This window comes from Amblyomma mixtum, chromosome 3 (genome assembly GCF_055824585.1).
Source record: "Amblyomma mixtum isolate Tamu chromosome 3, ASM5582458v1, whole genome shotgun sequence".
NCBI lineage: Eukaryota > Metazoa > Arthropoda > Arachnida > Ixodida > Ixodidae > Amblyomma > Amblyomma mixtum.
In genome coordinates this window covers 335,438,803-335,452,949 of record NC_143014.1, presented here as the reverse complement: position 1 = coordinate 335,452,949, position 14,147 = coordinate 335,438,803, and the positions used below count along the sequence as shown (strand labels likewise).

The 14,147-nt window shown below is 49.8% G+C and overlaps 1 protein-coding gene across 1 annotated transcript; it reads right to left on the bottom strand.

The window, feature by feature from the left end:
• Positions 1 to 1,037: 1,037 nt before the first annotated feature.
• LOC149356037 (barrier-to-autointegration factor-like) lies at positions 1,038 to 4,048 on the bottom strand. The gene is made up of 2 exons (XM_089577732.1): positions 3,808 to 4,048; positions 1,038 to 1,424 (listed from the first exon to the last, which is right to left on the bottom strand). The coding sequence occupies exons 1-2, from the start codon at positions 3,976 to 3,978 to the stop codon at positions 1,278 to 1,280; spliced, it is 318 nt and encodes a 105-aa protein (XP_089433858.1). The 5' UTR covers positions 3,979 to 4,048; the 3' UTR covers positions 1,038 to 1,277.
• Between the last annotated feature and the right edge of the window lie 10,099 nt (positions 4,049 to 14,147).

Below are 14,147 nucleotides of genomic sequence, written 5' to 3'. Positions count from 1 at the left end.
GCGTATCTTGACGCATGTGTGTGCCTCCCGGAATGTTCGAGATGTCTTTCAACGCCTCAGTCTTTCTCCCCGCATGTCGAACTGCCAGCTCCTCGCACTGTGCTCAGCAAGCACTACAGTTTACGCAGCTGCACACAAAGGACGCCACAAATCCGTGACTTACGCGCCAGCGTGCGCTGCGCAAAGAGGATACCATTAGTCGGTGCGCTCACGAAATCGGAGCCCACACGCAAACGTAGTCCCCTCCGCATCAATCGCTCGTGAATTGTTGTGCGGAAGCGTGCTAAGAAGTCTCGTTGAAGCGAAAACTGGGCAACCGGCGTTGTTACTCAGAGACGTCACCAGAGCGGGAGAAATCCGATTGGCTGGAGGGACGTAAGGTGACCAGACCGGCGAATGCCCTCTGCTAAAGCTGTGACGTCACCAGACCAGACCTGGGACGAGGCTGAACGAATGTCTGCATTTCAGTACAGTTCGCCATAGGCATAGAGCCGGAGGCAAACCCGTCGCATGTTTCCGAGTGCATCGAGGATGGAAGGTACAACAGTGCTCTACAGCTTCTCATTACCACACATAACAGTGTCCCTTAGGTTTTTTCTCTTCAGAAGGATGACTCAGAGACTACGAACATTCTGCCCGGGAAAGCGCTGGCTGCTGAGAATATGTCGACACTGAACTTAGCATCCAAGCTCTACATGTTAAATAGTATGCAGTGTGCCAATGGCATCAGGGATTTGAGGCACTCAGCAGTAAAAGGTGAGGTTGCTGGACTTTGAAGAGAGCCGCCACATTTATACGCAGCGCATGTCAAGACTACATTCCGTCAAAACGTTTGAACCTACGGCGCCATGCGCAGTGTGCCCCACTCATTGATTACTGGCATGGGGTTTCGCAATGATTCGTACAGTCTATTGTGTTATTCCTTTGCTCGAGTGCGAAGTGCACTTTGAAATGCAAGACACTCACTGGTACCAGCAACCATACGTTTGGCTATTTGTTTAATAATTAATGTGTTAATGTAAGGAACTTACGTGAAATGTGCTGCTTTCTGCAAAAGATGCTCGCACAAGGAAGTGTGTGGATCTGAAGGAAAGATGCACATCTCAATGGAAAAAGACATAAAATGTTTATTGCAGAAATAAAAAGCGCGCAAGATAAAAACACCTGCAGAAATTAAGACGCCATAAATGAGAGAGGCAGGCTGAATTTTCAACCGATCAAGAAAGTCCTTTTGGTATTTACAAGTCCAGCTCACTGCTGAATGCATCTAGCAAAGTTCACAGGAATTCATCACACCAGTCGTATAAACACTGGTAGCATTCAGTTGCCTGCCCGTTGTTGGCGCCACAAATGTCCTTCATCCAGTCGACGAAGATGTCCTTGTTCTTCTTCAGGACCAGAAACTGACCGAGGACAACATAGGCCTGAAACAGCAATGGTGGTAATGGCACTTCCATTAGTTGGGATACTGTGGCTTTGACAGCAGTGCCTGAAAAACTTTCCCATTAAAGGGTGACTACAGGGGAATTTAGGGCATTTTCAGCTTACGATCGCATTATATTTCTCGGACCCCTACCCCCTACCCGCTGCAATAAAGTTTTATGAAATAATGACAAAAAAAGCCAAATATCAGGAAACGAAAATTTCGTTTTGACCAAAATAAAGATGTTCCGACAGACCAACAAATAATGTCCCAAGTACTTTTCGTGTGCACGTTGAGCAGCAAAAGTAGTGACTGTAAATGAGTGCTCCATTAATTATTTTTCTGAAATGACCAAAAATTACAGGGACACTTAAGCTTTGGCTTGAGGTTATGACATGACAGTGTGAATGGTTCTTTTAGTACCTCCTTCCAATTACACTCATTAGCATTCATCAGTAGGCATACTAGACCATGCGATACACCAAATGAGACAAGAGGTCTCCCTTCAACCAAATCGAATGAATGCGGCTCCTTGGCCTAGGGGTAGTGTGACTCACAACCCAGCTCGCAACCCCAATTTTCTTTTCAGCACAATTTACTTTATATCCTTATTTCAGTTGTTCTACAACCTTATAATAAATTAAACTCCAGTTTTAATCATTTTCATTGTACAGCTTAATGTGTGATGTCGCAACCCTCTCAACCAATCCTGAATTAGTGTATTAGTGTGACAACGCATGCAGCTTTTGCTCCGAACACTTGCTCCAACGCTGCCACGTTAAACACAAGCTCGAAATTGTTGCTTCACCAAATACAGAGCAGATATACCCAATATAAACATATACAAGGCTGTCCAAATCACTCCAATCGAGGCCAGGAAACAGGAAAATTTCAAATCATACTGCTCAAGACAAAACGCCAAATTTGATCAGCTGGCTTTCAGGGAGCAGCTCATTAAACAAATCTTCGGGTATGATAAGGTAAAAGAAGCCCACGCCCCCAGTCCTCCCATAGAATCCATTCGTCACCAACGAGAAGAAAAAAATTGAAAAAGAAGGAACTGCAAGCTCTGCTATCAGAGAACAAAGATCAAACGTTATGTGGAGTGCCTGTCATGTCTATTTCTGCTTCACATCTTCACCTGACTGCTTTTCCAGTGATAACCCCTGACTTCACCGACCATGGAAAGTGCAATAATTTTTCCTCAGAGCTGAAACTTGGAAGAATGACAGCTACAAACATATGCAACAGTTTTTATATTCCTGTTTTCCTCTAATCTAGTGCAGCCAGTAATTTTTTTTGCTGCACGTTTTTCACATTTTTGGCATATCTGACAAATAAATGTTCAAGTACCTTTGCACACACAACTAATAAGCTACAGTTTCATGCATTGCAATATGCACTGGGTTAGTCACTTCTTGCGAAAAAAAATTGTTTCAGTACACTCCAAATCATGCATTTTTCCGCAGGTATTGAAGAGTTAAAGGAACTTCTCCAGCTAATGACGTGGTGATTCTACCTTTTCTCGACTGACCGATCCCCTTAGACTTGCTAGAGTGAAATCTCAGGGGGTGGCAGATGAATGGGGAATAACCCTGGCGTCATGAAAATCGGATTGACGCCATTAGCTGCAGGGTTTCCATTGCGAGGTACCTGCCGCTTCTTTCTTGAGTTGCGTCTGACTATAGCCTTCTCTAGCTTTAAAGCAACCCCCAAGATATTAGAGAACACGAACCAGCCTGATCCTGAGCTTTCTTAAACAAGAAACCAGAAAAGACTTGACACTAAGCCACAGGCAGCACACTCGGCAAGAAAATCTCCAAGAATTAACTCGCTGAGAACTGAAAGTACTTATACACAGCCCCCAACTGACGAACGCAAAACGCTGCAAATGTGCTGCCACAACCAGAAGTGTTTCCCAATCCTACTGTTGAAGGAGCAATCGGACTCTGGCAAGCAACAAGAAGTGATAAAGCCACCAGAAGAACAATATGAGTGTGAGATCCTTGTTGCAGAAAACGCACCACACTGCGAAAAATGTGCAAATGAAGCCCCAGGCTCCTACTTTCCCCGAGGCAAAGTTTGAACCCTGAATTGCAAAACTGTACAGCAGTTGGTTTATGGGGTTTGATGTCTCAAAGCGACTCAGGCTATAAGAGACATCGACGTTGTAGTGAAGGGCTCCGGAAATTTTGACCACGGGTTCTTAAGCGTGCACTGACATCGCACAGAACACAGGCCTCTAGAGTTTCGCCTCCATCGAAATTCAACCGCCGCGGTCGGGATCGAACCCACGTCCTTCAGGTCAGCAGTTGAGGACCTTAACCACCGAGCCAACGCGGTGGACAAACTGTACAGAAGTGCCACAGAAGTAGATGTCTCACTTTATCAAAGCCGTTCTGTTCTAGACGCTTGCCAAGGACCTGTCCGATCCCAGCAAGGTCGGTGACTGCCTTTTCTCCTATTGGCTCAGAGGCGAAATTCCGGTGCTTTTGGGATGTGGACGACATGGCTGGATGTTCTGCATGAATAAAAAAAGAAAAAGCAAATGTCATTTTCTTGCGAGACCAGTGCGGCTACAAAGCACTACGATGGGCTAGACTCCTTTAAGGTTTACGATTCTAATGGATAACAAAGTGAGACAGCCAGTATGATTTCATGCAGAGATGAGGTCACCAAATGTGCAAGATTTGGAGACAGTCTGTTCTTAAAACTAATTTTGAAGTAGACGCTAACAGCCAGTTGCTTATTCACTGATTTCATGCAATTATTAATTCTTTAATGATTGCATCGACGCAATTTTGCCAGCAGCATTTTGTACACCAGTTTTTACACACAAAATTACGTGCAGTGGTGAAAGAGAACTTAAAATGTGTGTCTTTTGAGGAAATAACCTTACTGACATCACGATTTCTGGTCATGAAGTCCAGATGCAGCTGATTCGCTTTAGGAGTCGCAGGAGCGGTTCGGGACAGCTATGACTCATTTTGTTCGTGAGTTATTCATGTTTGCCCCGTAACATTGCAAACTATCAACAACGTACTCGTTTTAATACACTCGGTGCCGTTCACACGCCGTAGCAGTCGTGCACGTCACGCCGTTAAAGACACACCTGTCGCCCATTTCGACCAGCTCGGCAAATGTTTTTCTTTCCCATATTAGGCGGCATCGTATATCGGCCATTGACTTTCAAGCATGGGGGCAGCAACGGCTTCAGCACGGCCCGCCCATTCAAACAAGTTCAGACAACATCACGCATGTGACCGTTCGTAATTCTCAATATTGTAACAAGGACAGGACCGGCACAGACCACAGTTTCAGCGAAGTTCAGCTCACAGCAGAGAACTCACAAGATGGCTGTCCGAACCACACACACACAGACTTCGTCTTCGTCCACCGACACATGCACACTTCGTCTTCATCGTCGGCGCGCTCCCATGAGCACGCGCCATTACCCCCTCCATCAAGGCGGCGGCCCGACGCCGGAAACGAACACGGACGGCAAAGGTAATGTTCGGTATAGATGGTGGAGGGCAGAGAACACAGAGAGCTGTTAAGCTGGTAAAGCGGCGGGTTGCAGCCTGTCATGGTAGGGCTTCATGCGCACCACGTGGACAGTCTCAGTCGGATAGCGCCGACGTGGTAAGGAGGTTGTGTCCCGCGGAACAACTTCGTATGTGACATCACTTACACGACGAACCACCTCGTACGGACCGAAGTAGCGTCGGAGGAGCTTTTCGGAGAGTCCGCGGCGGCGCACAGGTGTCCATACCCACACAGAATCGCCGGGCTCGTACCGAACGTATCGGTGTCGGAGGTTGTAGCGACCAGCGTCGAGTTGTTGCTGATGTCGAATCCGGCACCTTGCGAGTTGGCGGGCTTCTTCAGCCCGCTGGACGAATGTGTCAACGTCAGCGTAGGGGCCGATGTCTCCGTCGTTGTGAGCAGCGGGGAGCATAGCATCCAGCATGGTAGTGACACACCGTCCGTAGACCAGCTGGAAAGGTGTAAGACGGGTGGTCTCCTGTTCTGCCGTATTGTAGGCGAAGGTTGCATAAGGAAGAACTTCATCCCACGTGCGATGCTTGACGTCGACATACATAGCAAGCATATCTGCAAGCGTCCGGTTGAGGCGTTCAGTCAAGCCATTTGTTTGGGGATGATAGGCCGTTGTCTTCCGGTGACTGGTGTGGGTAAGTTCGAAGAGAGATTGCATTAATGCCGCCGTAAAGGCGGTTCCACGGTCTGTGATGACGACTGATGGCGCACCGTGACGCAAGACGATGGATGTCATAAAAAACTGAGCCACTTCTGCAGCACTAGCATGGGGGAGCGCCTGTGTCTTGGCGTACCGCGTTAAGTAGTCCGTCACCACAACAATCCATTTGTTCCCAGAAGAAGACAATGGGAATGGGCCCAGCAAGTCCATGCCCACTTGTTGGAAAGGTGTTGTAGGCGGTGGGTTGGGCTGGAGAAGCCCTGCGGGTTTAACTGGTGGTGTCTTTCGTCGCTGGCAGTCACGGCAGGTCCTCACATATTGCTGAACTGATGAGAGCACTTTGGCCAGTAATACTTCGCCCGAATGCGGGCAAACGTCCGCGTAACACCCAAATGACCAGCTGATGGCTCGTCGTGGCAGGCGTGCAAGATTTCTGGACGGAGTTCGGATGGCACAACCAGAAGAAAGGTTTCAGTGTTATGCGCGAAGTTCCTCTTGTAAAGGACGCCATCTCGGAGACTGTAGAAACCCAAACCCCGAACGAAAAGCCGCGGAACAGCGACGTTAAGGCCCTCCAGATGCTCGATGAGCGGACGCAACTCTGAGTCAGCCCGTTGACGCCGGGCCATATCGGACGACGTGACGAGAGCAAGAAACGGGAAGTCGTCCTCCGTTTCGGCCGGAGCATCGTCGGCAGGTGCACGTGACAAACAATCGGCGTCATTGTGATTACGGCCGGACCTGTACAATATTGTGAACCGCCAACTCTCGATGTAACGCAATGACAATACAATCAGAAATTCCTGTGCAAGGCCGAGGAACTGACACACACACACACGTTGCGAGACCTCTTTTACCACGACGAAAGGGCTATTCTACTTCTAAACGTTGTATATTTATCCGAAGTAGCGTAACAAATGACCAGACGCTGACAAAAGTTCAAAGTCGACCGTTCACTAAGTTGAAAAACCGTTACTACCGGACAACCGCAGAACATCATTAGCCGGGATGCATGCGTAGCAAACAAAGCAAGCCAGTAACCGCAGTGTACACGCCTTACCTGACTGGTCCCGAAGTCTGAAATACTTTGGGATGTCCTCTTAGCAGTTTTTAGCGGACGCACACACGCAACGCCTTTCACCAGTAGCACCGGGCTGGGCTACCCGGAAGTAAATCAAAGCAATTCAAAACGTTTTTGAATACATCAACGGATGAAATCAGCAGCCAAAGTTGCGAATCTGAAACTCTCGATAGCAATGCATTAAAGTTCAATCAACTTCTAATGATAGAACTATTTAAAACCTGTTTTATTTAAATACATAATTAAAATATTTTAATTAAAAACAATAAGAAACGGTGGGATGCGGCACTTAATAAAGTGCATTTCTTCTTCTTACTCTCGTTGACGCGCGCTCATTCACAGTCACAATGGCGGACTGCATGTGCGCGGTTGGAAAAACCGCAACCTCCCAAGACTAGAGTTTTCTAGTACACTCTACCAAGACACACTCTACCAAGACACACATATTTCTCCTTTGAGCTATGCACGTAGGAGTCTCGCCCCTTTTCCTGTCTGATCTCGTGTTTGCGGGTGATCGTTCTGATTGAGTACAAGCGGTCCAGACCCGTCAACGGTGCGCATTCCGGCCTAATTTCAAGCGGTCGCAACCCCGCGCTTGGTGACACCTTGATCAACGTGGCCCACATCAGCAGTCCTCGACCAAGCGCTGTGACTACCACGTACTCGTCCCACAGACAAGGAGAGCCAGAGTTTGCATTCCTTACGTCTCCTGAGTGGCAAATCCAAGCAGCATGTCGCAGACAACCAAGATCAAGCACGTGACCAAGGAGGTTCTCGAAGAGTACGTGCTTCCCAAGGAGAACCAACAGATTGTCCGGGTTAGTACCGCGTGTTCCGTATTTATCTGTCCCTGTTACGAAAAATTCCGCTGCGCAGTCTACTGAACTATATGGGCTGAAAACGCCGACTACAAGGTATCTTTTGATGGTCTTCGTGTTTCGATGAGTAATTTAACATCTAAAATTGCCTGCATTTTCAGGAATCGGCGAAAAACTGCATTCAGCTGCGGCAGAACTTTCGTCCAGGCGGGCGAGCAAAGAAGCGAGTGTGACAGACTGCGCCATCTGGCGAGCGGTGTTAATTTCAAGGAGCAGACGACACGCACATCCGAAGAAACCGCGCGAGGTGCGCATTCTCGCCCCAAGCCGTGATATCGGTTGCCTCACCGCTCGCCAGATGGCGCAGCCTGTCAAAGTGGCTTCTTTGCTCTCCTGGACGAAAAGTTCTGCCGCAGCCGAATGCAGTTTTTCGCCGATTCCTGAAAATGCAGGCAAGTTTAGATGTTAAATTACACATCGAAAGACGAAGACCATCATAGGCTACCTTGTAGTCGGCGTTTGAGCCCATATAGTCCAGTACTTTGCGCACGAGAATTTTTTCTAACACGCACAGATAAATACGGCACAGGCGGTATATTTGCCCCTCGTTGGCTCGTTCATTGAACCGTTTAGGAGTTAGAAGGGTTCGCACGTAATGTTACTCGAGTTTACTTCAGTTGCATGTGTAGCAGGTGGGGAATTCCACTCTGCTGATGTTTTGGGAACGAAGGAATATTGATAGCATGTAGTGCAGTTCCTACTTCACACAGATGTCCAGTACGCGACGGAGCATTTAAACCTGCACGATAGCAGCAGTAATGAAGAACTGTTGGAGTTCATCCAATTCTGTCGTTTTTCAGCGAGTCGGTTGTTCGCGCACATGCTCGTTTAGAAGCCATTCTCGCTGTTTTCCTGTTCGCCGGACTTTAGTCACCATTATCTGACAATATAGCAAATGTTACGCTGTCATTTCTGGAGGAGGGGAAGGATGATGAGAAAGGTTGATCAAAAACTATACTGCTCTTGTCCGCTTGAGTGCAGCCCTCAGTCAAGTCTACGGCGTGCAAGCAGTTCATGGTGTTGTCAGAACGTTGAGACTTTTGCCAAAACGTGTGCAATTTAGTCATAAACTGCTGCCATGTCATCGTTGCAAGGTTCCGGGATGCTACGCTATTTCGTAGCCTGGTGACGCCGGTGGTCCTTACGCTCTTCATTGCTATAAGTCTATTGGGTAGCAGTTTCATGCTTGTGCGGCAAGGGAAGTTGGGGACACTCGTCATAATCTCATTGGAGAGCAGAAAACTGGTTGGGGGTCGGCAGAGAGGATGTATTCACATCCTGAGTAAACTGCTTAGAGTTCCTACGTCGAATATTTGCTGTTGCCTTCTCCTGCGTTGGGCAAGTGGAAGATGCCGTGGTCGTCAGTTCCGCAGATGCCACATCGGTAAGCCGCTGCCACTCCAGATGCAGGTTCCTGTTGAGTTGTCAAAGGGCATGATCTACGCATGTGGCCAGGTCGGAAGCAACTGTAGCAACAGAGTACAGTGCGTTTATATGGCCAAGCCTCTAAAATGCTCCCATAGTAGTACAACCAGGCTGATGGTGTTGGTGGACCCTGCAACATGACGATGAGAGAACGCCCATTTCCCTTATAGCGTGCTTGGATCACTTGGCGGGTGGCACCGTAAAGCTCACGCTGAAGGGTGGGCTGTTCCTCGTTAATACGGCATTGCTGACAATACAAAGTTGTAAGTCGTATCCGTCAACCACGTATACCTGCACCGGCACAAAGACTTCGCTGGTAATTGTACTGCACTGTAGAGTTCGCGAACGTTTCAACGCAGGGAAGTTCAGGAGCCACAAAGCAGTGATGCTGGACTTCCTTCTGGCCGTAAAGCCGCGAACGCCTTTCGTTCCGAAACACGCATCCAGGTTCGAATGCAGAATCCTGTTCGGAATATCTATATGGCTCCTCGTTGCCAAAGATTGACAGTCGCTTTGTAGCTCGCCGAGCAGTGGGCAGACACAACTGGGCGGTCTAGTGTTAGGCAGGAATGCTTCCCTTGTGAGAGCAAGAAAGCAATGCAGACGAAAGAGAACGGAGGGCAGGCGCAGGCGCCGCAGCTTATCAAACAAGAGCACAATTTCGGAAGTCTGGCCCATGATCAGGAGGTAGTTCTACAGCCGGGAATGCCATTGAACCAAGCGGTGCCAGCGAGGATACCGTCGCCAGCATCTCATCGGAGGCACTAGGCCGAACCTCGGCGCGCAGTTCAGTTCCAGGCTGTGTGCCGCGCCTTCTCGAAGAGTATTCTATTTTTGCTGGCTTGGCGCGCTTTCACCAGTCAATCCCGATATATTGCTCACCATGCGCACAAATTAAACAGCTGGTCACGCCTCTCTTTCCGCGAACGGCAAGACCCACGCGCTCGCCCAAGCAGCAACCTTCCAGGCGCTGTCGAGGAGGAGGGAGCAGCCAAAGAGGGTACGTTCGCAGCTCTGCACACTTGCACTGACATCACAGAATAATACAGCACAGAAACAGCAACACTGCCGCCATAGCACCCAAAACTGACTAAGGTCGAAGCAGTGGCATGGCGTCAACTTTAGAATAACACGTATCCTAACCTATATCACAAACACTTGTTCTTCCCCACCCTCAAACCGGACAAATGCACAGGCTGCCAAAAACACCGACCTACACTGCCGACCTACACTATTAGATTTGGGCCCGCGCGTCGCCACCCCGCGGTGTCCCACCCACAACCTCAGCCACTTCCCCTTGGCACGATGCCCTGTCAGGCACGCAGCCAACCGAGCAGCACCGGCTCATCAAGCCTGTCAAGAAAACAGCGGTGGCTAACCGCGTCGGCTGAGAGGCCTTCTTGAGACCTGCGTGACCGGTATGAATCCGCAAGGCCAGCGAAGCTGTTCCGGCGGGACCGTGAGATCGTGGCAGCACACATAACCCTTGACTGAGGGCTGCACTCAAGCGGACAAGCGCAGTATAGTTTTTGATCAACCTTTCTGATCCTCCTTCCCCTCCTCCAGAAGTGACAGCGTAACATTTGATATATTGTCACATAATGGTGACTAAAGTCCGGCGAACAGGAAAACAGCGAGAATGGCTTCTAAACGAAACTTTCTATTTGGGCTGACTTGCGCCCTCATAGAACTGAATCACTCGGTGGTGGCGTAGCAACAAACGTGCTCGATGGTCGTCGAACAGAATGCCCGACGCTCTCTGCCGTGCTCTCTTTAAAGCTGATAGCGAACTTCCGAGATAAAACTTGGAAAGCACCGACCTGATAGTCCAGCTCCCATAGCTGGCGATGAAGCCTGTGCGGGCCGAAATAGCGGCGCAAAAGTTTTTCACTCAATCCGCGCTGGCTAATGGGCGTCCAAACCAAGACTCGGTCTCCTGGCTTGTATTCTGCATTGTGTCTTCGCAGGTTGTAGCGTCTGGAGTCGGTCTGCTGCTGGTCTTTGGTCCGTAATCGGCAAGTCTTCGGGCTTCTGCGCGTTGAAGGCAGGCGGCGACGACGTCGTTATCTTCTTCGGTAACGTTGGGCAGCATGGCGTCGTGCGTGGTTGGGACCTCCCTGCCATGGAGGAGCCGAAAAGGAGTCATCTGGGTGGTCTCCTGCACTCCGGTGTTGTAGGCGGAGACAATGTAAGGCAGAATGACGTCCCAGGTCTTGTGTTCGGCATCGACATACGTAGCGGGCATATCAGCGATTGCTTTGTTCAGGCGATCGGTCATTCCGTTGGTCTGAGGATGGCATGCAGTTGTCCTCAGGTGGCTGGTTTGGCTGTAAAGCACGATGGCTTACGTCAGTTCCGCCGTGAATGCTGCTCCTCTGCCCGTGATGAGCAAATCGGGGGCGCCGTGTCACAAAAGAATGCACTGTACAAAAAATCTGGCGACTTCAGCTGCTGATCCATTCTATAGGGCTTTTGCCTTGGCGTAGCGGGTCAGGTAGTCGGTCGTTATAATAACCCACTTATTTCCAGACGTTTACTTCGGAAAGGGGCCAAGAAAGTGCATGCCGATCTGCTTAAAGGGCCTTGATGGGATTTCAGTGGGGTTCAAAGATCCTGCTGGTCAGGTTGGAGGGGTCTTTCGTCTTTGACAATCTCGGCAGCTTTTCACATAATATGCGACATCGGCAGACAGTCGGAGCCAGTAATACTTGTCTTGAATGCGGCGGAGGGTGCGAGAAACAACGAGATGGCCAGCTGTCGGCTCATCGTGTGAAACCTGACCTGTGAAGTTTTGTTCGCTGCAATGTTCTTCACGAAGACATCGTTCTGTACACAGAACGAAGAAAATCCTCGCCTGAATGAGGCAGGGAGTCAAGGAACCTTGCCTTCCAAGTGCTCAATTTGACATTTTAAGTCATGGTCCAAGCGCTGCTGCTGTGCTGCAGCTGATGGGTCCCCGGAAAGCGTCCTCATGGTCTTCAGGCGGCGATGCATCTGCAGGGGCACGTGAGAGGCAGTTGACGTCATAGTATTGCGTCCGGACTTGCATCCGAACCCCTGGAGGCGCAGGCTGCACTGATCGAGGCGCACGGAGGGGTCCTTCAAACTGGCAAGCCAGCACAGTGCGTGGTGATCCCTGACCACCTTGAAGGGTCGTCCATACAGGTAGGGGCGGAATTTCGATCTAGCCCAAATAATGGCAAGACACTCCTTCTCAGTTGTCGACTAGTTATCATCTGTCTCGGACAGGGAACGGCTAACGACGCGTTTACGTCTTCCAGTCCGACAGTTTTTTGAACGAGGACAGCGTCTAGGCCCACGCTGGTTGCGCCGGCAAGAATTTCAGTCTGGGCGTTTTCAGCGAAGCGCGCGAGGATTGGTGGGGCCAATAAACGACGCTGAAGTTCCTCGAAGATTTCTATTTGCAGCGCTTCCCTTTAAATGCCACATATGCATTTTTCAGGCGGGTCAGAAGCTCGGCGATGCGCGAAAAGTTCTTGACAAATCGTCGGTAATAAGTGCGCAGTCTGAGGAATCTGCGCACAGCTTTCTTATCGGCCGGCGGTGGAAATAGTGCGATAGCAGTAGTTTTCAGCGGGTCTGGCGCACTCCCTCCTTCCTTACTATGGGGCCTAGAAAGAGCAGCTGTTCATAGGCAAAGTGGCACTTCACTGCTTTCAATGTTAATCCGGACTACTTGATTGCGCCTAATGCTGGTCGAAGCCTTTTCAGGTGCTCTTCAAAGTTCTAGGCGAAAACATATATAGACATCATCTAAATACACGGGACAAATTTGCCACTTCAGGCTTGCCAGCACTGCATCCATTACTGATTAAAACGTCGCTGGTGCGGAAGAGAATTCAAATGGCATCTCCTTGATCTCCAACAGGCCATCCGGAGTGATGAATGCGGTCTTCTCGCGATCTCCTTCATCGTCCTCAATTTGCCAGTAGCCGCTCTTCATGTCCATCGATTAGAAATACTTGGCGTTGCACAGGCGATCCAGCGTGTCATCGATGCGAGGAACAGGGTAGACGCCATTCTTTGTTATGTTGTTCAAGCGGAGGTAATAGACGCAGAATCGAGGTGCGCCGTCTTTCTTTCTCACTAGAATAAACCGGTGCCGCCCAGGGGCTCTTTGAAGGCTGGATAACATCGTCGCGAAGCATTTCTTCCACTTCGTCCCGGATGGCTTGCCGTTCTCGCGGCGACGCACGGTAGGGTCTTTGGCGGAGAGGTCGTACGTACTGGTCGGTCATAATGCGATGCTTGGTAATCGGCGTTTGTCGGACCTTGAGCGATGACGAAAAAACAATCACTTTTGCTTCGCAGCAGATTGTGGATCTGGTCTTGTCTGTTACGGGGCAGGGCTGGTTTTATGTCGAAAATGGGCGTGTTCTCTTGGTCAGGCGAATCTTCTGCGAATGGGTCGTAGAGGGCGAAGGAGTCTCGTACGTCGAATATGTCGTCGAACAAAGCAATCGTCGTACCTCTGTTAACGTGCCGGTATTCTTTGCCAAGTTAGTAAGCAGTACTTCGGCTCGGCTTTTGCGGAAATGCGCTAGGCCTTTTGTGATGCCGTCGGTCCAGAAGCAATTGCATGTTCCCCTCGATGATGGCTTTAGTGTTATGCGCTTCCGTGGCGCCTACGGTGACGATGAAGCTTGAGCGGGGTGGGGCACTCACTTGTTCCTCCAGGACACTAAGTGCAACGTGATGTTCTAGAGTTCTATTCGAAGGGGTGGCCTCATGCGTAGAAAGCGTGATCGGCTTGGAACGCAGGTCGATGATCGCCTGATGCGCATTATGGAAATCGTTGCCCAAGGTCACATCGCGGGAACATTGTCGTAGCACAACAAAGGTCGTGGAATAGGTATGTCCGTTCACAGTCACTCGCGCTGTGCATTGTCCTGATGGCGTAATGCGTTGGCCCCCTCCGGTGCGAATTTCGGGGCCGTCCCAAGCGGTGCTACTTTCCTCAGCTGCGCAGCGAATGTCCCATTCATCTCCGAATAATCGGCTCCTGTGTCGACTAGAGCGGTGACTTTCCGGCCGTCGATAACCACTTCTAAGTCGGATGTCCTGACTCCGGCGTTGGACTTCGTCCTCGGCGTCGGATCA